Raw genomic sequence first — 24,306 nt, 5'->3', positions numbered from 1 at the left:
AGTCATGTTTTCTTTGGCATCTTTTTCAGTCTCTCTCTCGCTCTCTCTCACCTTGCCTTGTCCTCTCTACTAAATGACACTTTACTAGCTTTCTTCTTGATAATTCCATGTTACTTTGCACAGTGCGACTCTGTAAAAGCTCTGGTAAAACATACACCCAATGCGAAGTCACCTCTAAAGCCACACTGAGGCCAATTACAATTACTTAGTGTATATCCACACATAATTATGTGCACATTTGCAGGCAGATCCACACACGAATGCTTACAAGCAGACACATACAAGCTGTACTGCCATAAATGAGACTCAACTATCAACATATTCACTGCATGTTGGCACAGCATACCTACTGACAATCAGCTGCCAATGAAAATCATCATTTTCTGCTAAGGCCTCATCATCAAGCATCATTTAGATGTGCTGGCCTGCCTCAATCTCCCCTGATGCACCGTCTGTGCCAAGACACCGATTACATTTCCCCCAAATGCCCAAATAGTCTTATGGGAGAAGGTCTTTAGTAAATGAACTGGCTTCTGGCTCCATCTAATGGTCCACAGAAAAATTCTAATCCTACATGTAGCTGTGGAAAACAGCAAATGATATGAGCAAACAAGTAATGTGAGCAAAAAAAGAAACTCCTCTGCAAAAAAGTCGACTCCTTGAAATGTATCAGTGTTAGGCTCATACTATATAAACCCTGTCATTAGCTTTTTACAGCAAAAATGATATTGGCTTGTCACTGTTACATGGGTTTAATGTACTGTTCACTGCTCAGTACTACACTGATTTGTCTCTGCATTCATATATATATATATGTATATTCTCTTTGTAAGTGTCCTTGATATTTCTGATTTATTGACTTTGACAGAAATTGATTTTCTCACTTCTTTTATTTTCATTTCATTACAGTAAATGTCCACTTTTCTGCTAGGGCAAGGTTGCACAACAGCAAAATATATTAATAAACAGGCAATATGACCCATATATAGCTGTCATATAGGGCTGAAATTATTCAAGTTACTAACCAACCTACCTTGACAAAAAATAATCTGCAGGAATTCAGATAATCAGTCGGTTGTTAACTGTTGTTTAATCAAGATAAAAAAAAAAAGACAGCTGCTCCTACACCACAGCTGCTCAAATGTTTCGTGACTTAATATCTTACTGACATTATATTTATTTTAAAACATTCATCAACAAGATGATAACAATTGTTAGTGGCAGCAGCAGTATCTTGTTAATGCTTGGTTGCAATAATAAAAACCAAAGTAAATGGCCAGGGAACACAACACAAAAAGAGACCTGTAAAAAGCCTTTGTATATACATGCCCATCTGTCAACACCATTTATTTTAAGGCTTTATAGCACTGTAAATTACACTAGCTGGTTGGCTGTGTTCACTGATACCTCTTTTACCTTCACAAAACACCACAAGTGTCAGTGATTAAAATCTACACGTAAAATCACTTTAACGGGTTATTTTACATTGTTCCAAACTTGTCTGTAACTTTTTTTTCCTGTACTGAGACTTCACACAAACACTTGCTCTGTTTTGTTTTTTTGTTGCTTTGCCTATTTTTGACGTTTCGAGAAAGCCAGTCAGCTATACCTCTGATTCTAAACTGTTTTGTTGTTCCTTCAATCTTTTGTACTGTCTTTAAACTAGTTTAAAGAAAACTTCACAGTATGTTGGTAACCATGTAAAAGCCTGTAGCTGTCCCTCCCACACACTGTGAAAACATTATATCCATAATCACAGCACAATCCTCACCGGTGGTTTGTGCTAAGTGAATGTGGAGTGCATGCACATCTTTGCACAACTGGACCAGAGGTAGAGCTCTGTGTAGCAGTAAGCTTTTAATCCATAATCCTTTCTCATATTTCCAACTGGTTGGCTTTCTATTCCTGTGTATGTCTTTTGCCATGCTCAATACAATTACTTCTGTTGTAAATAGATGGAATATACTGAAATAAAATTATGCCATTTATCATTTCATTTTATCATGTGTGAAAGCAGATCATTAGTGAATACGTTGGATGCCTGCCCCACAGACTGATCCAACTAAAAACCAACATTCACACTCATTTAAACACACATACCTGCATTAACAATAGCATCAATCTCTAGCTTGGTGATGTCTCCACTGTAGAGGGAAATCTTCCCATCCAGCTTTTCATTCCTCTGGTAGCGATTTGGCTCAGAACCACCTGATAATGAGACACACACATACAGTAGACTGAGTTACTTATGGGTACCTAATAAACTGTCAACTAACATATGAGCTATTGTATACACAAACTGAGAAACAATAGTTCCCTTTAGTAAATGTAAAAATGCATATAAAACTTTTTTGCTTAACACAGTAAAGACATTTGGTAGAACTCTGCTTGAAAAAATGTCTTTATTGAAGAGTTTGATATGCAATAATAGTAATACACTAAATGTCTGAATGTCTCTCTTTTTCTGTTTATGTGCTTCATATTGTCAACTTGTGTATATCAGAAACGTATACAAATATGTCACATATTGCATATATCTTGCATGCAAATTTCTTTCCAACTCTTATGTTGCTCATGGGTGATGTGGTTGCTGTGCAACTTTCTATTTCTACAAAGTAATATGGTGAAATATCTGATGAGCCTTAAACACTGTTTCTGTCCTTGCAGAAGGTTCCAATACTGTGACTGATGATGTTGGGCGTCTGACCTGCAGTTGGAGTCCACACTGGGATTTTGTCCAGTGACTCAGTGCTGTCAGTCCTGTAATACTGACGCCTCTCCTCCACAGACAGAGACAGCAAGAAATCTGCCAGAAACAACGGAGCCAGAGAGTAAACAGAACATAAGGTAGTTATAAAATAGATATTTTGTTAGATATTTAATCATGTAAAAGAACAGAGAAACATGGTACTGTAGTTGGGCATATCTAACTAAAGAGAATTAAAGAGGAATAGGACAAAATAACACAAGAAACAATAACCTAGTGAACAGCAAACTTCCTTCAGAAATCCAAAGTCTGTAGCATAATCTCAGATTATAGTAATTTAGTAATTTATACAAAATTTAACAAAAAAATGTTTAGCTTGTACTAGTACATAAAGACTGAATGAATGTGAAATATTCCATGGACTTATGGACTTACAAACTGTTTTTGGTGGTTAGTTGTTGACTGATCAGTTGATCATGATTTCTGTTAAATTGCTGGTTCATTAGGTTAAAAAAGGCCAAATATTTGGCTAATATATTGACAGTTAATTCAAGATTATAGTATTGCAGCTCTGCTTTAATATTACATAAGACAAATGCTTGGAGTGTTTTGATGTAAGAAATCCAGGTAATAGTTTGAGTTTTTAAAACTAGACTCCATGTATAAACCAGTGACTAAGAGCTGTTTGGGGTAATGTGACAGCGCTGCACTCAGCAGCCAATTTAAAATCCTCTGGGTTTGGTTCGTCAGCAGTCTCACCCTTGGTCTTCTTCCATTCTTTAGCGGAGTTGAGGTCGACTTTAAAGGCCATGGCGGCCAGGGTCCCGGTGTGGAAAGACTGGACCAGTGCGACTGTGCCAACTCCAAACGCGGCACCAAGGGCGACTTTGCCCAGCCAGCCTCTACTCCCTCGGGGCGAGGAGGAACCGTTTCCCTGGCTGGACCTCCAAAGTGCTGTTGTTGACAACTTGTCAACTCGGAGGGCAGCGTTAATATGGCCGCGGACAGGACTTGTTGCTGGCTTCCCTTCCAGCCAAGGCCCACCAGAGGTTAAAATGTGTTTGAATTTGACACCGGCACCCTGTAAGTCAGCACGAACACGGGCCAGAGGGCCAGTGGTGCGCGGAAGAGCTGTGACATTTGAAAATAGAGCTGACATTTGCAGTGCCGTGCCTAAGTGACACCGAGGGGACTGTCGGGTCGAGTTTCTGCAGAGCCCAGCGTGAACCTCACGCTTTCGTTTTCAGTACGAACACGCGTCTTTAGCCTGAGTCACGTGCCGTTTCTGTTTTGGATGTTAACGGGTGGAGTGTACCATCTACAGGGGGTACCCAGTGGCTGTCAGTAAATGTCAGCCTTTAAAAGGGGTCAGTACGCGTCAATGTGGTGCCCCCTGCTGGTATTTCTTTCAAAAACGATACTACCATGAAAAGGGCACGCTGTACTGTGAGACGCGTACCTCTGTTTATCCTTTCACGTCGACTGCAAACCTTGTGTGTACCCCGACTCAGATAACATAGGAAAGCCGAAACCCAACCGCAATCTTATGCCGCCTTCATGACTGTCGGAAATCCGGGTATCACAAGACAGGAAACACTGGCTGACTAAACAAATAGTCAAATACTAGTAAATAATTTATGTCATCACGGATTCTACAAGATTTCTCGGCTATTGCGAGTCCAAATACACTGTGCTGTAATTCAAAGATACATATCACATAATTTTGGTGAAAAATAACGTAGTTAATACTTTTTCCTATATTGCCCAATTAGCAGATTCTGTATGAAAAGCGTCCATGAATGCAATATACTTTAGGAAGGCGCCCCCTAGCGGATTTAGCAGATTGTCCAATTTAACTAAAAAAATAATAAATAAGAATAAAAAATAAAAATATTTGTAGCTCGCTGAAGGTACATCATAATTAGAAGGTGAAATATTTACTCCATATAAAACAAATGGACTCGTGAGACAGGACATGTGTATTTGTTTTAAATAAATCAAATTATTATTATTATTTATATTATATAGTAGGGCATTGCCATTTTTTAGAATGGTGTTCTCTAGTTGTTGGCTCTCATAGCTAAATATTTGCCCTTTTAATAAAAGCAGCTAATAAAATTTATGATGGACACCCAAAAATGACTCTGATGTAGCAACATAAAATATGATCACTAATCTGTCTAATGTAGTGCTTCAATTTCTCCAGTAAAGACAAGGGAGCATCAATGTCCATTCAACATCTCATATCTATTCTCCTACATATGCATATGCATTGCTAACCCTGCCTGTCAAACTGAGCCCTTTCACATTTCCGCCTGGCGGAAACTGACAAAAAAAAAGGAACAAGCCTTTTTTGACAGAAATGACACAAGCAGTACAGACATAGCTGCATAGACCACAACCCGCCCAACCAAGAGAGGTGAAACTGCTGCAAAAAAAATTTCACAGAAAATTTCACCTGGGAAACTTGAGAGATTTGACAGAGGGACAGGAATCCCCCACTTTCTATTTCTCAAAACCTTGGACAGAGGAAACTGACGGTAATATCTTTTAAAGTGTGTGTGTGTATGTGTGTGTGTGTGTGTGAGACAGCATGAAAGAAAAGAGAAAGCTTAAAGACAGAGAGAAAGAGTTAGAACAGCGTGTGAATGTGTGAGGTTTCTCCATTAAAATGCAGATCTGGCTTAATTTATTAGGTCACATCACTCCATAAAATGTAATTTAAGAAATAAACTAAACACAGATTAGAATGTACATTTGGTAACATTCAGATAAATTAAAGTCTAGGCCTCCAAAAGAGATGTAGAGCTCTACAGGCACACTCATCTATTTGATATCATATCATTGGCGGCACTAATACTATTTGATTATACAGATAGAAACACACACATTTTTAAATTTTCTATTATTGACATATATTGTTCACACTTTGACACACATCTAGGCGACTGATTGTGCATTGGATGAAGATTTCGCCTTGGGTGGGTCAAAAGCAGAAGTGTGCGTCCATGGTGATAGTTCAAGTCAGAAACAGGAAGTTTTCAGCAAACTGGACGTGTCAGATTTAACTCACTCATCCAGTGTGTTTAAGTTTCTAACTCAGTATCATGTGATATTGAAACAAAGTGTTTTTTTCTTCTTCGCCCAGTTGATTGTCTGAATTATGTTTAGCAAATCCTCCATCCTCTTTTTGTCTTATTTAACATTTTCACTTTTTAAAGTTTTTAGCTTATTATACATGTAACTCAACCTTTCACAGCAACCTTTGTTTTTTTTTTAACTTAAAATGAATTACAAATGCATGTTTAGTCCACTCATACGAAATAGTAGATTAAGCATTAATATATAGTTCTACTAAAACATTCATGTTTTAGTAATGTAATATTATGGTTGTGTTTTAGAAAGTTTATCGTTGAATTTCTAAATTGTGAAATGTTCAAGTGTCTTAAATAATAATTGTTAAATCATTGAATTTGGCATCACGATATGTCTAAACATTTCTCATGTCAGGCAGTAGAGACGGTGTTAGCAGTTTAATCAATGTGGGAGAAAACAAATAGAGCAGCCTCGCTGTAGTGATTAATTATAGGTCTTATTCATCTTCTTCTTGTCCTTGGCTCTTTTGTCTGAGCTGTCACATATTTGCACTAATCAAAAACACAAAAGTTACATTTGTCACCTAATAAATAATTTATAGAGCATTTGCTGAGCAGCCTTTTATTGCCATTTGACAAGGTTATTGAATCTCTTTTCTTCTTCATTCTCATTTTCAGTCTTATGTGTCTGTTTACCCCCTATTCTTTCTTTTCCCTTCCTGCTCTGTCTGCTGTTCTCTTTCAGGCTTGTCTCCTGCCTCTCTCCCTTTCTCTCTCTCTCTTCCTCTCTTTCTCCCAGTATGGCGGCGTGGGACCTGTCGGTCACAGTGGAGGACCTGGGGCCTGATGCTCCACCTGTAACCCTCAGTGTGACCTCTGAGCTCCATGTCGGAGGGGTCATCCTTAAGCTGGTGGAAAAGACACGTAGGTCACTGCCTGTCTGCTTCTGTTTGTCTCAGCCTCTGTCTAATCTCACAGCACAGACTAAAAATGGGTATAAACTATGCATAGATATGGAATAATTCACACTGTTTAGATAACACTTTATAATATGGATTTGCCTTAACACAATGTCTTCATTTTGCATGCACATGATATACTTGGTTGTTTTTCTTGCTGCTTTCTGATCTTGAGACGCACAAACAAGCAAATATTTTATTTTACACATCTGAGGACCTTAAAGTGGTCATGTCACATTTAAAACATTTACATTAGTCTGTTCTTTCCATTAACTTAATCACTTTAATTGTAATCAACTTATTTGAGATGAGAAATCCATCCATCTATCCATTATCTACACCAATCTTCTGATGTAGTAACCTTAAGAAAGTGTATGTTTGATAATGTTTCTTTGACAAAGCCAGGCTTGTTTTTGTTACAGGATAGTGATATTTTGAGCTGGATTTTTGAAAATGAATCTTTTATGGTGGCAAATTTTATTAAGGATGCTTGGAGACTGAGGCAAAGAATGCTTTACCCTGTGAGTGAAGCACATGTTTGACCGATGTAATGTATCATGTATGTCTATTGTAAAACAGTTTATGGGTGTTGAATACATGAAAACTGACCCTGACATGATTTGAACATGCAACCTTCTGAACTGGAGTCAGACACGCTACCATTGCGCCACAGAGTCCACTTGAAACCGCATCTTCAAGCACTGTTGAACATCAGAGAACTCTTATGGAGCCCTGTGATGATATAAACATTTATACTGGACCTATGTTTGTTAGGTAAAGCTTCAGTCCACTTAGCCTATCCTTCAGTCCACATTTCAGAATGTAGATTAATCCCTTACACTACTCCTTACAGAAGAAAGAAGACACTAAGAAAATACTATGTATTTAATCTGCACAAAATCCTTTTGTATATGTCTATGTATGGAAAGGTAAGCAGTACCTATTCACAGTTGTCAGTCTATTAGGTACACCTGAATGCAATCTAATACAACATATAGTGTTATACTGAGAGGTATTTTGTCCATCACATTGAGATCACTGAGGTTAGGCACTGACTCTCTGTATAGATCAACAGGTGCAGTTAAATGGATTTGTCTATGAAAAGATGAGCTGTCGCTATTATACTTGACTGTATGAGCTAAGTGTAGATATGTGGGTGAATGTTGTGTTGTAAATGTGGAAATGTTCCCAAGAAGAACCTGGCTGTGACGTGATTTGAACACACAACCTCTTATTATAATATTCCACCTGTCCAGTTCGGGAACCACTTTGGACTTCTTGAGATGATAAAATATCCAAAGTTCAATGAAGATTTAAAATGATTCATAGTTTAGTGTCATTCAGTAATCTCATTTATCAGCAATGGTAGCCTGTTTTGAGGGTGTTTTGTGTCTGTCCTCTGCAGAGATAAAACGTGACTGGTCAGACCATGCACTGTGGTGGGAGCAGAAACAGCAGTGGCTACTGCGGACAGCCTGGACTCTGGAGAAGTATGGCATCCACGCCGATGCCCGGCTGCTCTTCATGCCCCAACACAAGCCCCTGAGGCTGGGTCTGCCCAACGGCATGACCCTGAGGCTCCGAGCCTGCTTCTCCAGCCCAGTCTTCCAGACAGTGATCGGTATCTGCAGAATGATCAGTAAGTATTTCTGTCCTTCCTCTGCCAAACATATGAAATCATGCGTTCACTAAATTATTACTTATATAATAATTTATGTTAAAAACAAAACAACACATTAACTCCTTTTTTATATATAAAATATTGACTAAACTGAGTTTTCCATCCATAACTGCTCGTTTTCTCACCTCTCCTTCTCAACCATCTTGTTGATTGCAAGTTCTCACAGTCTAATAGCTTTTCACAGCCTAATTATTCTTTGAAATGTGTAAAAGTGTCTCATTAATATGTTTTAGCCTAATTGGCTGTAACAACACATATACACACACACACACACACACACCATTGCCAGAAAACAAGACCTTCACCATCTGCTTCATGCTTTCATTTCATCTAAATTTGGCATTTCTTGAACTTAATTCCTCACCAGAAATCCCCAGGAGGTAACAGCAGAGTATGGAGGGTTTGAAAAGCAGCAGAAGGCGGGGAAATAATGAAATCTGTCGGTAGAAAAGCAGCTTAGAAGGAGCAGAGCTAGAGATGTAAAAAAGCGCTGATTTGTAGCAAGTTGCAGGGAACTGACACACAGAAGGATCAACTTCTGTTTCAGTAAATCCCTCATGGATAAAAACAAAGGATACACTTCAACATACACTTAGAGAGCAGAGGAAAATTGGAGTCCTTAACAATACATCCTACTTAAAAACAAATAAAAATGTTTCTTTTAGTTAGTGAGTCATTGCATTAGCCCCATTATTCCCAGTGGATTTATTTATTGTTTATTTCATGGTTTTACTGGCAGTTAGCAGCCGTACAGGATAGGGACTTTGGTCTCCTGTGATCCTGTATCTGATACATGAAACAGCTCAGTTCCCCTCAGAATAAAGATGAGCAAAAACACAAAAACACAAAATAACACGGTGCAGCATCTCGTGCTAAATTATTTGCATGTGTGTTTCCTACAGCAGAAATTGAACTGTTGGACTGTTTAAATCACTACTGAAATGTAATATCACTTTGAAAAGTGTAAAGAGCCATTGTTGAAGCAAAATATAGCCAATCAGTACTCCTTTGAGAGTAAAAACACAAAAATAATATAATATCTTGCTTTAAACTAAACAGATGTAATGTATATTGACATTATACCTTCCTGAACAATAATATTATATATGTACAGTTGATTTGCACACAGTAACAGAGGATTTGGACATTCAACCTTCTGATCTGGAGTCAAACACATTACCATTGCACCACAGAGTCCACTGGACAAGTAAAAAGATGTCCACTGGTCAACTAAAGCAACAGTAGCTTCTACAGACTCTTAAAATGTTGTAAACATCTATGTGAAGGTTTGTTAGTAAAGGCCTCAGTCCACTTAACCTTTGCCTTTGGTTAGTAAGCCACACGTACAGGATCCTCATGAGAGGGAACTATTTTGACCCTGATATGATTTGAACACACAATCTTCTCATCAGGATTTGGACACAGCATGGTGCCACTGTGTACGTTTCATCCACTAGAAAACTGGCAAAGCAGATACTGGTACAACAGGTTATAGGCAGAGCTTTGTCCAATTGACAGTCATTGATTTTTGTCAGGTCTATGAATCAGCTTAGAGCAAAGCCCTACCTAGAAATCTCTATTATAAATCCAGTTTTACCATCACACATTGCCTACCCTTGGCAACCTTATACCAGCTCATGATGCATTTGTGAGACATTGTGACATGAACGCAGACATGCTGCCATTGTACCACATTGTTAGTCACACAGATTTAACAAGGTCCAGTAATCAGCTCAGGTCTCAGGTCCTGGCATTTGGATAATTTATCAGCTTTCAAATGTTTGTTTGCTGATACTTGATAGATAATTCCTCCTGTAGAGTACCGCTGAGCTCAACATACAGAGATTTTCCACAACGAAGTAAACATATCAACCATAACACACACTGAGAAAGAATGAGTTGACAAGCCAAACACTGGAGAGAGGGGTAAACTTGTCATCAATCGGCTTTTCTGTTTGTCCATTGAAGTATCACTGCACCACAGAGTGTTGTCACAAAGAGACATCAGATTTAATGGCTTTTAAGTGGGCTGAGCTGTAGATATCAAACACCTGCTGTCATATAAAAACATTGACCCTGACATCATTCAAATACACAACCTTCTGCTCTGGAGTCAAACTCACTACCATTGCACCAGAGTCAACTTTAGTCATAAGTGGGTCCACTAGTTAAACAAAAACAACAGTAGCTTCTACAGTCTTATAATCCTTTCAACATCTGTATCAAGGTTTGCTTGATAAAACCTGAGTCCATTTAACCCCTTTGTGTTCCACTCAGTGTGGATTTTTCTGTGTTTGGCAAGTCCCACATAACATGTTGTACATAGAAGAGCCTCATAATAAACAAACTCTTTGGCCCTGACATGATTCGAACATGCAGCCGTCTGATCTGGAGACACACACTACCAATACACCCTAACAGCTGTTCCACCTATCAGCTGACAAATCAGACACTGGAGTGAGGGGTTAAAGTTGTTAGCAAGTACTTTGTCTTTCTCTCTCAGTCTTGTTCACATATAATTAACAAATCAGGCTTATGTTAAAGAACTGACTTAGTATAGCACCTGAACTTTTGCACATATACAATTTTTTTCTTTTTATTTCATGAAATAAAAAGTAAAACGGCTTCAACATTTGAATAAAGGCTCATTTATGATCTGTTTCCTGCAGGTATTGGTATTGATTTGTTTGCTACTTCAAAAATTAACAAAACATAATTTCACTAAACTTTTGTATGTAACTTTATATTTGCTGATTCTAAAAACTGATGTATGTATAACTCAGGATGGAGTTGCTTATCTAATTTATTTAAAATGACCTACCAGCTGATAAAAATAGACTTGTTAATAACTTGTAACTGCACAGTTACAAATTATTACTGTTTAATGGCGCTTGATGGCCTAGTTCTCTGAGCCAAGAAATCAAACCCCACCTCTCTGTTTCCTCCAAAGACATTCGGCACCCTGAGGAGCTCTCCCTCCTTCGCCCAGTGGAGGAGAAAAAGAAGAAGAAAGATAAGGACTTGGCTGAGGAGATTTATGACCTGACCGAGGTGCCCCTCTCCTCGGGTACTCTCATCACACTTCATTCAAAGATTAATTATGAAGAGAGGTCACTTGAATTAAAAAAATAACTTATTAATATTTGACTGTAACCTCTCAACTCCCGCTTCTACTGCAGTATCTCGGCCCTGCCTGTACAACGGCATGCCGGCTCACTTTGCCGACACCCCTCAGATGGAGAACATCTACAAGATGCTGTCAGTGACTCAGCCTCTCCCCGCCCCAGAGGTCATAGCCAAGCAGTACCGCCCAGCCAGCGTAGTGGACAAGGCTCACATCAATGGCAGGTATGACTACAGACTTCCCGTACTTGGATACTAAACCCCTCTTTTATGTTAGTCTTACCAACTCAATATATGTCTGTGAAACCTTAGAGGAACAGACTAGCGGCTTTCAAGATAAACAAATTTGAAGTTCAACATTCCCACAGTTTTAACACTGTTTAAACAAATTATACATTTAAGAATTCTTGAAAGCCTCTTTTCTGTGACAATGTCACAATTGAACCCTTAGGAAAACAAGCGTTTGTGCAGACTAGACTATATAGGTGGCCTGTTGGGTTAATCTTTTAAATCTGTTATTTTCACTTAAAGATGATCAAAGTTCAAACCAGATTTAATGCTGAGCTCCTGTTTCTCTCTCAGGTGGTTGGACTCATCTCGCTGTTTAATGCAGCAGGGCATCCAGGAAAATGACAGGGTCTGGCTTCGCTTCAAATACCTCACCTTCTATGACATAGATCCCAAGGTGTGTGTTTGTGTACATGTAGTTTTTATATTCAGTGCATGTATGTTTTTGTGGTTGGCATTACATCTCTTCTTTGGCCTCCACCTTCTCTTTCCTTCCTCTGGCCCTGCAGTATGACGTCGTACGTCTGACCCTGCTGTACGAGCAGGCTCGCTGGGCCATCCTGCTGGAGGACATCGACTGCACCGAGGAGGAGATGATGCTGTTTGGAGCTCTACAGGTAGAAACACCATTTTTCAACAGTAACGCAAATATTATGGGACTTGGTCAGTTTTCTTATGTCACACTTAAATATCACTTAAATCAATTTGAACACAATCCCTATTTACAGTAACAATAAATTGCTTTAATTCACAAACTGATTTAAGTATCCAGATAGTACAAGTAGCAGCCATTCTTTAGCGTCCTATACCCACTTTCCACAATGATACAGGTAGCAACAAGTACATTTTTATTGTTATTGTCTCCTAAAACACCCAGTAATTAATTGAACATTTGTTACGCTCTTCTCTTATGTTCAAACTTACCTAGTACCACATCAGTAAAGTGTCTCAGTCGGAGCCCCAGATGCTGAGCTCCAGTGCAGCCATGGACGACCTGGAGTCAGCCCTGCAGTCCCTGGAGGTCAAGATGGAGGGAGAGAGCAGCTCGGCGTCCGAGATGCTGGTCAGACACATAGGGTGTACATGACTGTCACAGCTAGCCTGCTAAGTGTCGGGCCTGTGTCGGTGCTTTAACTTTATTCTGACTGAAGTAGTAGACAGTAAACACCGGCTTAAGGTTAGCAGCAATGGCTAAAAGCTTAGCCATTTAATCAGACAGCTGCTGATTTCTCAATATTGTCTGATGTTTAAAACAGCCCAGACTGTATGCTGACAGTATTTACTTCCTTGTCTCTGTTAGAACTGAAACCCCAAATACAGTTCTGTTTGAATCTTAAGATGTAATAGGGAATAGAAAGAACAAAAAATAACCCCAACAACAATTGTATGTTTCTGTTGACTGGTGAAAAAAAAAAAAGATTTCCACTGAAAAAAATCTTTGTTTTTCATACAGGAAAATATGACTGCACCAGAACTCAATGATTATCTGAAATTATTCAGGTGAGATTTGTTTTTCAACCACTCAGTCCTCTCAGTTTTATTTGAAATGCAACCACGTGTTCCACTTTTAATCCATTAATACAGATAACAAAATATAGATAACACTGAAAATAAGATTTTACTGTTCTGGTGAAACTGAACTGTGTGAATGTATGTTTCAGGCCAAAGAGGCTGACACTGAAGGGATACAAGCAGTACTGGTTCAAGTTCCAGGATACCTCCATCTCTTATTTCAAGAGCAAAGAGGAGAGTATTGGAGAACCCATCCAACAGATAAACCTCAAAGGTACTGAATGCTGTATTTTACACTAATATGTCATTTGTCCCCTATGTCCCCTACGCAGTTATCAACAGAACATCAAGTGTTTCTGAATTAATGACCAGCAGTAATTATTTTGCAACATCTGCGTAACATCCAGCGTTAATTGCTGCTTTGATATTTGTCCTGCACACAGGATGTGAGGTGGCTCCAGACGTTAACATATCTGCACAGAAGTTCCTCATCAAACTTCTGATTCCAGCACCTGAGGGCATGAATGAGGTCTATCTGCGCTGTGAAAATGTGAGGCCACACAAATACATTAAACACCTCTATCTTTATCTCACTCACCTCTCTGACAGAAAGGTGAGTCCCACCAGTCAGTCACTCACTCTTTCTCTCTCTCGCTCTCTTTCTCTCTTTCTACCTGCACTGTATCTTTGTCTCTTGCCCTCCAGGAGCATCAGTATGCGCAGTGGATGGCTGCATGTCGATTGGCCTCTAAAGGCAAAAGTCTAGCAGACAGCAGTTTCCAGAGTGAGATACGGAGCATCAGCTCCTTCCTAGCTATGCAAAAGTCCAGCCCTGGTTCCCATGGCAACACACCTGCTAATGATGAAAGCATCGATACTCACAGCCTGGTATCACCACGTTACCATAAAAAGTACAAAGCCAAACAGGTAGGAGCTGCAGAATAGAGGGAATTTGTACACAGACACACACACTCAAAAAATAAAAAATAGATGTGAGGTCTTATGATATTTTCAGTAGGCAGTAGTAGCTTCAACTACCAGGATTACTGAATCATACCACTCATTTATTGATACTATATAGTGGAAATTACCAGCTGAAATGAACTTAATCATTTTTTATGGCAGTAGTATTGATTTTCCACTAATAAGCAAACTGAATATTTCTGCAACTTAAAACTCTCCAGTTTGTGCCTACAGAAGCAAAAATGTGATTATATCTCATCTTTTACCCTGTGCTTGCTGCTCCAGCTGACCCCTCGTATCCTGGATGCATACCAGAACGTGGCTCAACTCTCACTGACAGATGCGGTGATGCGCTTCCTGCAGATCTGGCAGGCTCTCCCTGACTTTGGACTCGCATATGTTGTTGTCAGGTCAAATTTAAAATTTCAGTTAAAAGTTTTCATAATTTACTGCATTGTTGCTTGTTGTGCTGATTACTAATTGCTAGACACAATTCTGCAGATGAATTTTTAAAATAGTACTGTACATTTGTTTTGTAATATGGGTGGGAAACATGGAAATGATAAGTGTAATCCAGCAGGGCTACAAACCAGCGAATTGACACAGCATCTTGAAGGCTCAAATATTGTCTCTTTTGTTTGCACCATTTTGAAACAAAGAAGGCTCAAGGACTTTTTTACCCAACAGGTTCAAGGGTAGCCGAAAAGATGAGGTACTGGGCATTGCCCCCAACCGCCTAATCCGAATTGACCTGGGGGTAGGTGATGTGGTAAAGACTTGGCGCTACAACAACATGAAGCAGTGGAATGTCAACTGGGACATACGACAGGTCAGACCTATACCCTTATGACTGGTCACGGAATATATCAAACCTCATGTGATAACACAAGGTCAAAACAAGTGAATCTGACTGAAGTAAGCCTTTAGTCAGATTCCTATAAACCAAGCATGAATTTAGCTACACACTAAAAATTTCTAAAACTATACTTATTGTGATTGGCAGTGAAATGAATAACTTATGAACACTAGTCATAAAATAAGGAGTTATTCTTTAGAGAAGAACTTTGAAAACAACCAATAATTTATTGTCTGCTTGTTCTCTCCTCGTGGATGTGTGTTTCTGCCCTTCCAGATGGCCATTGAGTTTGAAGGGAATGTCAACATTGCCTTTAGCTGTGTGACTGCCGACTGCAAAATCGTTCATGAGTTTATTGGAGGCTACATTTTCATGTTGACACGCAGTCGGGAGAAGAGTGATACGCTCAACGAGGAGCTCTTCCACAAGCTGACTGGTGGTCATGAAGCCCTCTAAGACTAAAACACACAAAAGCAGAAAACAAAACAAAACTTCACAGCTGGCATCAGATCTCCTGTGTGTCTCAATAGTGGAAAGCCATGTGGCATAGAATTTCATGTTCTGTTAAATTGCATGCATGTGTTACAACCCACCTCATTCAGTCCATCCAAGTTCTTAACTAGCCTTTGATACTTCAACACACCCACACACATTGTTACTCATAAGCTACTTAAGTGATCTTCAAGCTGACCTCCATGTTCCTTCAGGATGGACTGTGGACTGGTCCAGAATCAGCAGGACGGACAATCGTGAAATATAAAACCAACATCTGGATCAGCGAGCATCTAATTTCTTTTCCACCTCATGATATCTAGTGTTTCACTGGAGCATACCCTTGCTTCTTCCAGAGCTGTAGTCTCATTCTCACTTAGACTTTTGTTAGAAATTAACGGCACATTATAGCAGCCACATTGTTATTAGAGCCAAGAATCAAAAACAATGGGAGTATAAAATCCATGCCAATATGAAATGCTTACCACATAGAGTTATGAATAAACAAACAAACATTTACTAATTTAAATACAGCAATTCACTTTTCATTCTCTGTTGTCTACACTCCTTATGGTCATGACATATGGTGGTAAATTCTGTTTCTTACACAGGAAGCTTCCAAACAATTATCTACCCCTCACAATGTGTTTGCGTGTGTGTCCGTCCGTATCTTGCAAGAAACAGTTATCGCGGTCCGTTAACTAAAACCACAGTGTCTGCATCCTCTGCTTGTCACGTTGCAAACCACACATTTATTGTCTCCAAATGTTTTTTTCATCGAAAGTCCTGGCTGGTTGTTGGCAGTAGTCAATGTGTCTATAACCAGGGTTATATACTTTACAACTGCTTAGTGAAATTATCTTGGCAGTCAATGGGTGCCATAGTTTATTTAGCACTAACAATGCAATAGAGAAAACAAAGCCTCTGCACTTACAAATTAGCCAGCATAAGCTAGTTAAATCAATACATAAATGTATAGCATGCTTCCCTAAAGCCATTTTGATTTTTTCAGTAATGACATAGAAATGAAAAGTTTACAAATTTAGTTCCATTTTGTTTTTTTCTGCTGACAAAACCTCCTGGGAAGCTCCTGTCAATCAACCACTGTTACCAAGGAAACTCGGACAAGCATCACCCATCCATGGGAAGCTTACACGGTCAGGTGAGTCCTGCTATGACCAATGACAAACCAGGACCCACTTCTGTTACTGCAGAGGCAGGATGCTCCCTAAAACAGAGAACAAACAATGACCTCACTTAATAAATAAATGATGACCCTAAATCTATATTGTAAAATAAAACAATGTAACATCCATATCTTAGTTTTTCTTACTTGTGGGTCTCAGTCTTAAGGCTCGGCTGAAGTATTTAGGGAGTAGTTTCCCCTCTGCATCGCCTGCTGTCAACAACACACCATTTTCTGACCAGAAGAACTCAATACCATCTGTACAGTCAGACACACAGATAAAACGTGTAAGAGAAGCATGTGCCTAAACATATAAACCAAACTGAGCACACTGGGTAGCAATAACTAACAGATAATCTTACCAGCAAGAGCTTTAGGGACATCAACAAATACAGCCAGATCACAGTCTTTCCTCATGCCTGGTGAGAAAATGACTCACATAATCTACTTCCAAATGTTCAGTTGACTTCACTGTCACACACAGACGCACGCACACACACACGCATGTGCACGCACACACACACACACACACACACACACAGTGTACCACTGATAACGCCATCCTCCCCTGGCAGGCCTGATGCCAGGTGGATGTGTGTCCTCTTCATGCGGCTCAAGCCCTGCTGCTGGATGGAGCTCCAGTTGCGAAGGTAGGAACCATGAACAGCCTCAGCAGGGCAGTCTGGAGAACCAGCCAGGACCGGTTTCAGTTCTAAATCCATTACCTGGAACCAGCATTAACACAGCATTAGAGAAACTGAGAGCATGAATTGCCAGTGGGCATTTGTACATTCTTCATCTTTAACTAATGTGTCAATCTATACAAAGAATGCATCTTTTACCAAGGAACAACATTATAATCAATTAAACACAGTCAAACCTGAAGATGCATATGAGTTGGTGCCATTTCCCAGTGTCTTTTTGGACTTTCACCAACACTGAGAACATTTATTTTAGGGGGTTGAAATTATATATTTTTTTTAATGTGACTGTTAGAAAATTAACAGTCTATTCCATTTGAAAATTAGATTTTGATTCATATTTTAAAGGTGTAGATGTTTCTATTATTATATATATTATTATATTTGTTTGCAACTGGTGGAACTCAACCATACATACATCTATCACACCATTTCTGCATTCTCGGTGTTGCTGTTTGGTTTTAGTTTGCAGGTGCCTCTGCTTCCTATCAGAAATGCAGGCACTTTATGGTTACTGCTCTGCATACCTGCACTGTATGCCCCTGATTGGCTCGAATCTGCAGGCGACCATCCTCTGGGTGGAAACGGAGTTTAAAGCGTTGCTTGTCATTTGCGGCCACGACTCTCTCAACGTCTTCCAACGTGTATGAGCGGAACTGTGGGTGAGCCAGGAGTTCCTCGACAAACAGGAAGCCATCTATGTGGGTTAGAGCTGTTATGACTATGGTAACACTTCCAGGGTGTATTTTCTCTTTTGGACTCACAACTTTGTACTACATGCTGCAGTGAGGTACATTTACAACTTAGAATACAGATGTAAGAAATCTAAACTATAAATATAAGAAATCTGATGACTTCAGCAAAACAGAAAATCATGTCATATAATCAATGTAAGTTTTGTTGGAGTGCACTTTGGTCTTCTTAGATAGGTTGAGTATGTTTTTTTTATCCAAAGTTCATTAAAGAATTTAATGCAAAAGTGTCAAGTTATATGTTTGTGTCTGTGCCACACACAAAGTAAAAAAGTTCAAAAGTAAAGACTTTGTCAAAAACCAATTGAGTAAAAAACATCCATCCATCATCTGAATCATCTGTATTTAAGGTCACAGGGATCTGCTGGAGCCTATCCCAGCTCTCTTTGGGTGAAAGGCAGGGGTACACCCTGGACAAGTCACCAGTCCATCACAGGGCCACATAGAGACAAACAACCTCACACACTCACACTCACTCCTATGGGCAATTTAGAGTCACCAATCAACCTGACATACATGTTTTTGGACTGTGGGAGGAAACCAGAGTACCTGGAGAAAACCCACACAAGCACAGGGAGAACATGCAAACTCCACACAGAAAGGGCCCTGATGGGTTTTGAACCAGGAGCCTTCTTGCTGTGAGGCAACTGTGCTAACCACCAAGCCTTCAGTGAAAAACTGATGAATTAAAATAAAACATAATATATCATAGCTTTATCAGACCAGAGCTACAAAACAAAAACCCAAAAAGGAGTGGTCATAGGAAGGAATCTGATGTTATATTACAATGGAAAAAATATAATAATCTACCAAAGCTTTGCATCAAACTGTGACAGCATCAGTGAAGGGACACCTGTGTTACCCACACCTATGTATGGCCAGCTCACCTGTGCCCATTTCAAGGTCCATCTGGTTGGCTCCATGGCGAAGCGCATAAGACATGGATTTAGACAGGCTGACATCTCTGTCCTGGTAGGGGAGAAGTCACTCATTCTCAAATTCAGCTCTAAATACGGCCATAGTTTAAAAATAGGACATACACTTTACTGTTCCAAACAATTCTTACTGCTACTGATACTACTTCTAACCCAAAACACAAGCATGGTGTGAGTCAAAAATCAATGTCTCTGAACACTTAAACTTGGGCAATAACCCAATGTATAATAATCACCTTTCCACCACGGTGTCCTCTCCTTCCTCTCCTTCCTCTCCCTCCTCTTCCTCCTCTGCCGCTTTCCATTAAAATGCAGGAAGCTCAGTCACTTGGGTCATGATCTGAAGCTGTTGCACATGGTACTATAAAATGTACTGGTTTAATTCAGTGAAACACCACATAAGATCACACTCGTCGCCCCCTAAACCACTGTCAACAAACGTGCAGTTTGCTCCCACTTCCTGAATAGCGTCGCTGTCCGCTCGGAGGCGGCGCTGTTTCGGCCGGAGCGGAGCTGCGCTGGCCGGGCACCACAGAGGAAAAGCTGCGTTTCTGTCCTGGAACAAAACATCACCCAGACAGCAGCTGCAGGTGAGCAAATATCCATCGTATGCACGAAAACGTGAGGTGCCCCAGTGTAAGATTTGTGTTGTCTGACTCACGGTAACTTATTACAGCTCATGCCGATATTTCTAAAAAGAAACCTGCGGTCATTGGAGATCCCGTGATGGATTTAACACTGACGCTGAGCTAACCTTGCTAACTAACGTTAGCATAGATGAGCTGTCACTGCCTGTTTTTTTTTTTAATCTTCTTGGACAACTTCAACATTTTGAACAGTATTTCCGGTCGTTTGCAGTTTTTTTTTGTCACCTGTATACCCCTGGCTGTCCTGTTTCTAAGTAGTTAGCGTTAGTTTACAAATTTAGACGTCAGGTCCCAGACGAAGACTGATGATGGCAGGCCGGTCACCATGGAAACGTTACGTTAGTTATGAGCGGGGGGGGGTGATATCTTGGACACACCTGGTCCAGGTAATCAGCTGTGGGTAGAGAAGGGGCAGTGTGTATTTTTGACCTTCATAAAAAGGTGGAGTTTATTTAACTATTAAGTACATTTTTTCACAGTTCAATACTAATATAGTATAACTTACACATAATATGTTATAGTGTATCTACTTCAACTTATTATATTCATTAAATATGAAATCTTTTAAATTTAAGACACTTTATGCAGCTGCCCATAGAGCTGTTTGTAGGGATTTATTATAGTGATAGTTATAGTGCAGTATTGTTTTTTCTCTTATTTTTGTCCTCTGTTGCTCAGGTGATGGAGTTCCCTCAGCATTCCCAGCAGCTGCTGTCAGCTCTGCGTTCCCAGCGGCAGCGTGGCTTCCTCTGTGACTGCACCGTCCTGGTGGGCTCATCTCGCTTCGTTGCTCATCGGGCTGTTTTGGCTTCCTGCTCTCCTTTCTTCCATATGTTCTACTCTGACTCTCCAGGGGCCAGTGGTGGAAACAGCACCAACAGCTCTGTCACACTCGACAGCGACATTGTCACAGCAGCTGCATTTGGCTTGCTGTTGGATTTTGTATATGAAGGTGTGCTGCAGCTGCAGGAGTCTCCTCCTGTGGAGGACATATTGGCAGCTGCAAGCTTTCTGCACATGAACGAGGTGGTGAGAGTTTGCAAGCGACGACTGCAGAGGCGAGGCCCTTTGGCTGAGGCAGACAGCACTCGCTCTGAAGAGAGCGCTGGTGTGAGAAAAGCAATAGAGTCGGGCAGGGAGGGAGCAGGTGTCAGTGGAACCGAGCCTGTAGTGCCCATGGTAGGAGACCTCTTGAATTCAGCCACCATAGAAGCGCCACGCTCATCAGTGTGCAAAGTGTCGGAAAGGAGTCAGTTGGAGTCAGTGAAGTCTGAGCGGCGGACTGGTGGGGGATCATCAGAGGCTCGAGTTCAGACTCCTCTTAGTCCTGACCTTGCTGATACAACCCAGCCAGGCATGGATGCCCCTCCTCTGCCCCCTGGTGGAGAGTTAGTGCAGGGCCTCATCAGAGGCCAATCTGCCCCTGTCTCTGGGAGTCACACCAGGATAGGAACTGGAAATCAGGGGGATGGGTCTGCACTCTGCAGCCCTTGCAGCACCACAGAAACATGGTATGAGAATTTCTAGACTTTGGGAAAAATAGTTCAAGCATATTATAATTTACTTTATTTAGTACTGTAAAAATGTTGGTAGCCTGAAACTTTTAGTATGACCCATGTTCCAACAAGCACAGGACATAAATGACTCACTCAATCACGTTTTCAGAAATTATATATATATGATCCATCCTTTATTATTTGCTTATTTTCTGCATTATTTTGACTATATTTTAATAATATAAATCACGATCAACAATTTTGTTTCCACAGTTAAAGTAAAGTAGTTACTAAGCCATATGTCAATCAGCACCTTGACATGCAACATCAGATGCAAGCAGACATGATTATGACATCAATATATAACAGTAAAATCTAATTTCCCCACATCCTTCATAGAAACGAATGTGTAAATTAAAACATTTGTTGGATTCCATTACTATAAGTGCATTTGGCTCTGTATATAGAATAAATAAGGAAATGGTTCCTCTACATACTTGTTACTAAAACATATCTTCCTTTTGTCGATCTTTCACCAGCCACAGCAGTAACCAGCAGCCCTCATCCTCATCTTCTTCCTCTCTGGTCCCAGTGAGCCAGACTGGTGGTCGATCAGTTGTTGCTCTCTCCCAGTCAGAATCCAATGTCTCCCCCAACTTACATCAGGACACACTACGACTGCCACATGACAATAACACTGTTAAGAAACCCTCAGAGACTGACTACAGAGGTACATCAGGTGGAAGACAGCAGATGATTATGTTAATCCAAGCCTCAGCACTCACTTCACACTTACAAGCCAACCCAACACACTCGTCACATCAGCGTGCACATCCCCAAATCCAAATTCAGAGTACTGTGTCACTACACCGCTCAGACTCCCACACTAATCAGACCCAAACTCCACACCCTGACACAGATACAGAAGCTTCTCGTCCTTGTCAAAGTAAAAGCTCTCATCCTCCTGTTGGCAGAGTGAGGACAGATGACAGTGATGGAGAGAATGTGAAAGTAAAAGTAGAGGCTATTGTTATATCTGATGAAGAGGTGGAGGAGGAGAATGATGATAGCAAAGAGCGAGAACCAGTGATGGAAGTGGATGATGAGTTTGAAGATGACATCCAGGAGGAGGAGCTAAACGGCTCTCAGTTTTTGTCTTCCCACCCACAAGGCCTTTTACAAATGACCTCCCATTCAAATGACTACTCTTATTCTCTCTCCCCATCCTCCTCCACTAACCCTGGCCCTTCATCCCAGGACAGTGCCTCCTTTGCTGCCTCCCTCATTCCGCTGACAGCTCAGCAGCACTCAGACCCTCCTGCCTACTTTCAGGACTTCCAGGACTCTATGGGAAACTTTGTAGAGGACGTCCCCACATGTGGAGTTTGTGGAAAGACTTTCTCATGTACATACACACTAAGGCGCCACGCCATAGTGCACACACGAGAACGCCCTTATGAGTGCCGCTACTGTTACCGAAGCTACACACAGTCAGGTGACCTGTACCGACACATTCGCAAAGCTCATGACCACACACTTCCAGCTAAACGCAGCAAAGCAGATGTGGAGCCCTCTCTACCACCACAACCGCCACCGCCACCCCCACCCCCACCCCCACCCCCACCTCTTAGCTAACACACAAACAGAAAGAGTTATGTTTCTATATTTACACACACATACCTAAACTTTAACTTAATGTCCTTACACTAATTCTGATTTTAAAGCTAAATAACTAAGTAAGGAGCATGGTAGCTGCAGGTCTTTTAAATTTTCCATTTTCTGAAGTTCACTTTTAAAAATATGCTTTAATTTATGGTCTTCATTTCAGGTTTTGATAGATATTTAATCTGCTGTTAATTTTTAATTTATCTTATTTTTCAGAATTAAACACTACCCAAAACCACATAATTCTTATTTGTATTCATCCTTTATATGTCTGTATATTTGTACAGAAATATACTGTACATAAACACAAGAGTAAACACCAGCACTGTGTTAGTGATATTGGCCTTCAGTAACATACTTTATGATTACGTCTGAACATTATCTTCTTAGAATCCTAAAGCTGATTGCATATTGTGCTATTGTGCCACTCTGAAAAATTTAGGAAGCATTTGACAGTTTAGGTTTGTACTGTTGTAATGTCACTTATCCATACATTCGTAAAAAATTAATCACATCATCACTGTTGTAAGAAGGGATCATGAGATGTATGAAAATATTTTTAAATGGCATTTGACATCCTACACCTAGTGTTTGTGATTTTAACTCACAAGGGAAAACTTGTTTTTAAGATGATCAGTTACATTAATTTGTAAAACTGCCTTTTTCAGAGTGACTGGTGTAAATGTAGTAACATTGTACTGTCTAGTGTTTTGTCAGAGCTGTTCACATGGTAGCAAGTACCTGCTCAAATTCTGACATTAGAAGCAGAGTATATTTGAAGTACAAAATCAGCTGTGCCAAACAGCCATTCTCCAACCTTGTCTCTTCTTCAGTCCTCCCCTTATCTCCTTTAGCTGCACAGTAAAACCTCTGATTAGGAAGATTTCAGTATGAGACAAGCGAACATTTTGTTTATTCAAAATATGTATATGTGGGAAAATTTGTATATGTCCGACATATCAAATTGGGACATATACAAATTGACTTGAATTCTCTAAATGATGAACAACGGGGCTTTATTTTGGTGGCAGAGAAAGTGGGGAATGAAGAATGAGTCAAGTTCATGATCTGGCCTTTATGTGTTTTGCTCAACTTATTGCCAATGTGCCAATGTCCTTCTCCTGTATTGTGACAAAATACACAGTATGAGTACACTTTAATACGTCTACATTCTCTTTTAATGTTTAAATTTTGTCTAAATATGCCTGAATGACTGTTTGACACTGGAGTTTGTTGTTCTGCACTGTT

The 24,306-nt window shown here is 40.1% G+C and overlaps 4 protein-coding genes and 1 non-coding gene across 10 annotated transcripts in view; 2 read left to right on the top strand and 3 right to left on the bottom strand.

Annotated features, from left to right (window-relative positions):
- Positions 1-3,984, bottom strand: part of macrod1 (mono-ADP ribosylhydrolase 1) — a 101,712-nt gene extending 97,728 nt beyond the window's left edge. The window contains exons 1-3 of one of the 3 annotated variants that reach the window (XM_026329705.2): positions 3,467-3,984; positions 2,708-2,806; positions 2,101-2,208 (exon numbers count right to left, since the gene is read on the bottom strand). In XM_026329705.2, the coding sequence (XP_026185490.1) occupies positions 2,101-2,208; positions 2,708-2,806; positions 3,467-3,866 (607 nt within the window). In that variant the 5' untranslated portion in view covers positions 3,867-3,984. The remainder of the gene's footprint in view (positions 1-2,100; positions 2,209-2,707; positions 2,807-3,466) is intronic. The other 2 variants (XM_026329704.2, XM_026329703.2) reach the window with 2 other exon arrangements.
- Positions 3,985-5,056: 1,072 nt separating this feature from the next.
- fermt3b (FERM domain containing kindlin 3b) lies at positions 5,057-16,205 on the top strand. Of its 3 annotated transcripts, none has more exons than XM_026329696.2 (15): positions 5,057-5,247; positions 6,602-6,726; positions 8,167-8,400; positions 11,393-11,509; positions 11,622-11,790; positions 12,148-12,250; positions 12,363-12,470; positions 12,782-12,916; positions 13,307-13,353; positions 13,515-13,639; positions 13,809-13,915; positions 14,071-14,292; positions 14,614-14,738; positions 15,016-15,157; positions 15,461-16,205. In XM_026329696.2, the coding sequence occupies exons 2-15, from the start codon at positions 6,603-6,605 to the stop codon at positions 15,638-15,640; spliced, it is 1,938 nt and encodes a 645-aa protein (XP_026185481.1). In that variant the 5' UTR covers positions 5,057-5,247; position 6,602; the 3' UTR covers positions 15,641-16,205. The 3 variants fall into 3 exon arrangements, with proteins under 3 accessions (XP_026185481.1, XP_026185479.1, XP_026185480.1); XM_026329694.2 differs by having other exon boundaries at positions 6,548-6,726; XM_026329695.2 differs by having other exon boundaries at positions 6,481-6,726.
- On the bottom strand, positions 7,367-7,438 carry trnaw-cca (transfer RNA tryptophan (anticodon CCA)). The gene has a single exon. It is a non-coding gene; the product is annotated as a tRNA-Trp (tRNA).
- Positions 16,206-16,408: 203 nt separating the features above from the next.
- On the bottom strand, positions 16,409-20,127 carry trpt1 (tRNA phosphotransferase 1). Of its 2 annotated transcripts, none has more exons than XM_026329708.2 (7): positions 19,487-20,127; positions 19,203-19,284; positions 18,091-18,275; positions 17,410-17,587; positions 17,225-17,281; positions 17,010-17,120; positions 16,409-16,904 (listed from the first exon to the last, which is right to left on the bottom strand). In XM_026329708.2, the coding sequence occupies exons 1-7, from the start codon at positions 19,553-19,555 to the stop codon at positions 16,882-16,884; spliced, it is 705 nt and encodes a 234-aa protein (XP_026185493.1). In that variant the 5' UTR covers positions 19,556-20,127; the 3' UTR covers positions 16,409-16,881. The 2 variants fall into 2 exon arrangements, with proteins under 2 accessions (XP_026185493.1, XP_026185494.1); XM_026329709.2 differs by having other exon boundaries at positions 18,091-18,260; positions 19,487-19,860.
- zbtb3 (zinc finger and BTB domain containing 3) lies at positions 19,732-23,555 on the top strand. Its single transcript, XM_026329702.2, has 3 exons — positions 19,732-19,840; positions 20,576-21,408; positions 21,933-23,555. The coding sequence occupies exons 2-3, from the start codon at positions 20,579-20,581 to the stop codon at positions 23,026-23,028; spliced, it is 1,926 nt and encodes a 641-aa protein (XP_026185487.1). The 5' UTR covers positions 19,732-19,840; positions 20,576-20,578; the 3' UTR covers positions 23,029-23,555.
- Positions 23,556-24,306: the final 751 nt, after the last annotated feature.

This window comes from Mastacembelus armatus, chromosome 10, assembly GCF_900324485.2.
Source record: "Mastacembelus armatus chromosome 10, fMasArm1.2, whole genome shotgun sequence".
In the NCBI taxonomy this organism is placed as follows: Eukaryota; Metazoa; Chordata; class Actinopteri; order Synbranchiformes; family Mastacembelidae; genus Mastacembelus; species Mastacembelus armatus.
This window is presented reverse-complemented; position numbering and strand designations above follow the sequence as displayed.

What these genes read in the sequence shown, in the direction of transcription:
- fermt3b (XM_026329696.2), top strand. Translation starts at nt 6,603, where the DNA reads ATGGCGGCGTGGGACCTGTCGGTCACAGTGGAGGACCTGGGGCCTGAT. An exon ending in TCTATCTGCGCTGTGAAAAT is followed by an intron (nt 13,916 to 14,070) that starts GTGAGGCCACAC and finishes CTTGCCCTCCAG; the next exon opens with GAGCATCAGTATGCGCAGTG. An exon ending in AAAAGTACAAAGCCAAACAG is followed by an intron (nt 14,293 to 14,613) that starts GTAGGAGCTGCA and finishes TTGCTGCTCCAG; the next exon opens with CTGACCCCTCGTATCCTGGA.
- trpt1 (XM_026329708.2), bottom strand. Translation starts at nt 19,555, where the DNA reads ATGGAAAGCGGCAGAGGAGGAAGAGGAGGGAGAGGAAGGAGAGGAAGG. An exon ending in TGTCCCTAAAGCTCTTGCTG is followed by an intron (nt 17,121 to 17,224) that starts GTAAGATTATCT and finishes CTGACTGTACAG; the next exon opens with ATGGTATTGAGTTCTTCTGG. An exon ending in CTTAAGACTGAGACCCACAA is followed by an intron (nt 16,905 to 17,009) that starts GTAAGAAAAACT and finishes TCTCTGTTTTAG; the next exon opens with GGAGCATCCTGCCTCTGCAG.
- zbtb3 (XM_026329702.2), top strand. Translation starts at nt 20,579, where the DNA reads ATGGAGTTCCCTCAGCATTCCCAGCAGCTGCTGTCAGCTCTGCGTTCC. An exon ending in TGCAGCACCACAGAAACATG is followed by an intron (nt 21,409 to 21,932) that starts GTATGAGAATTT and finishes ATCTTTCACCAG; the next exon opens with CCACAGCAGTAACCAGCAGC.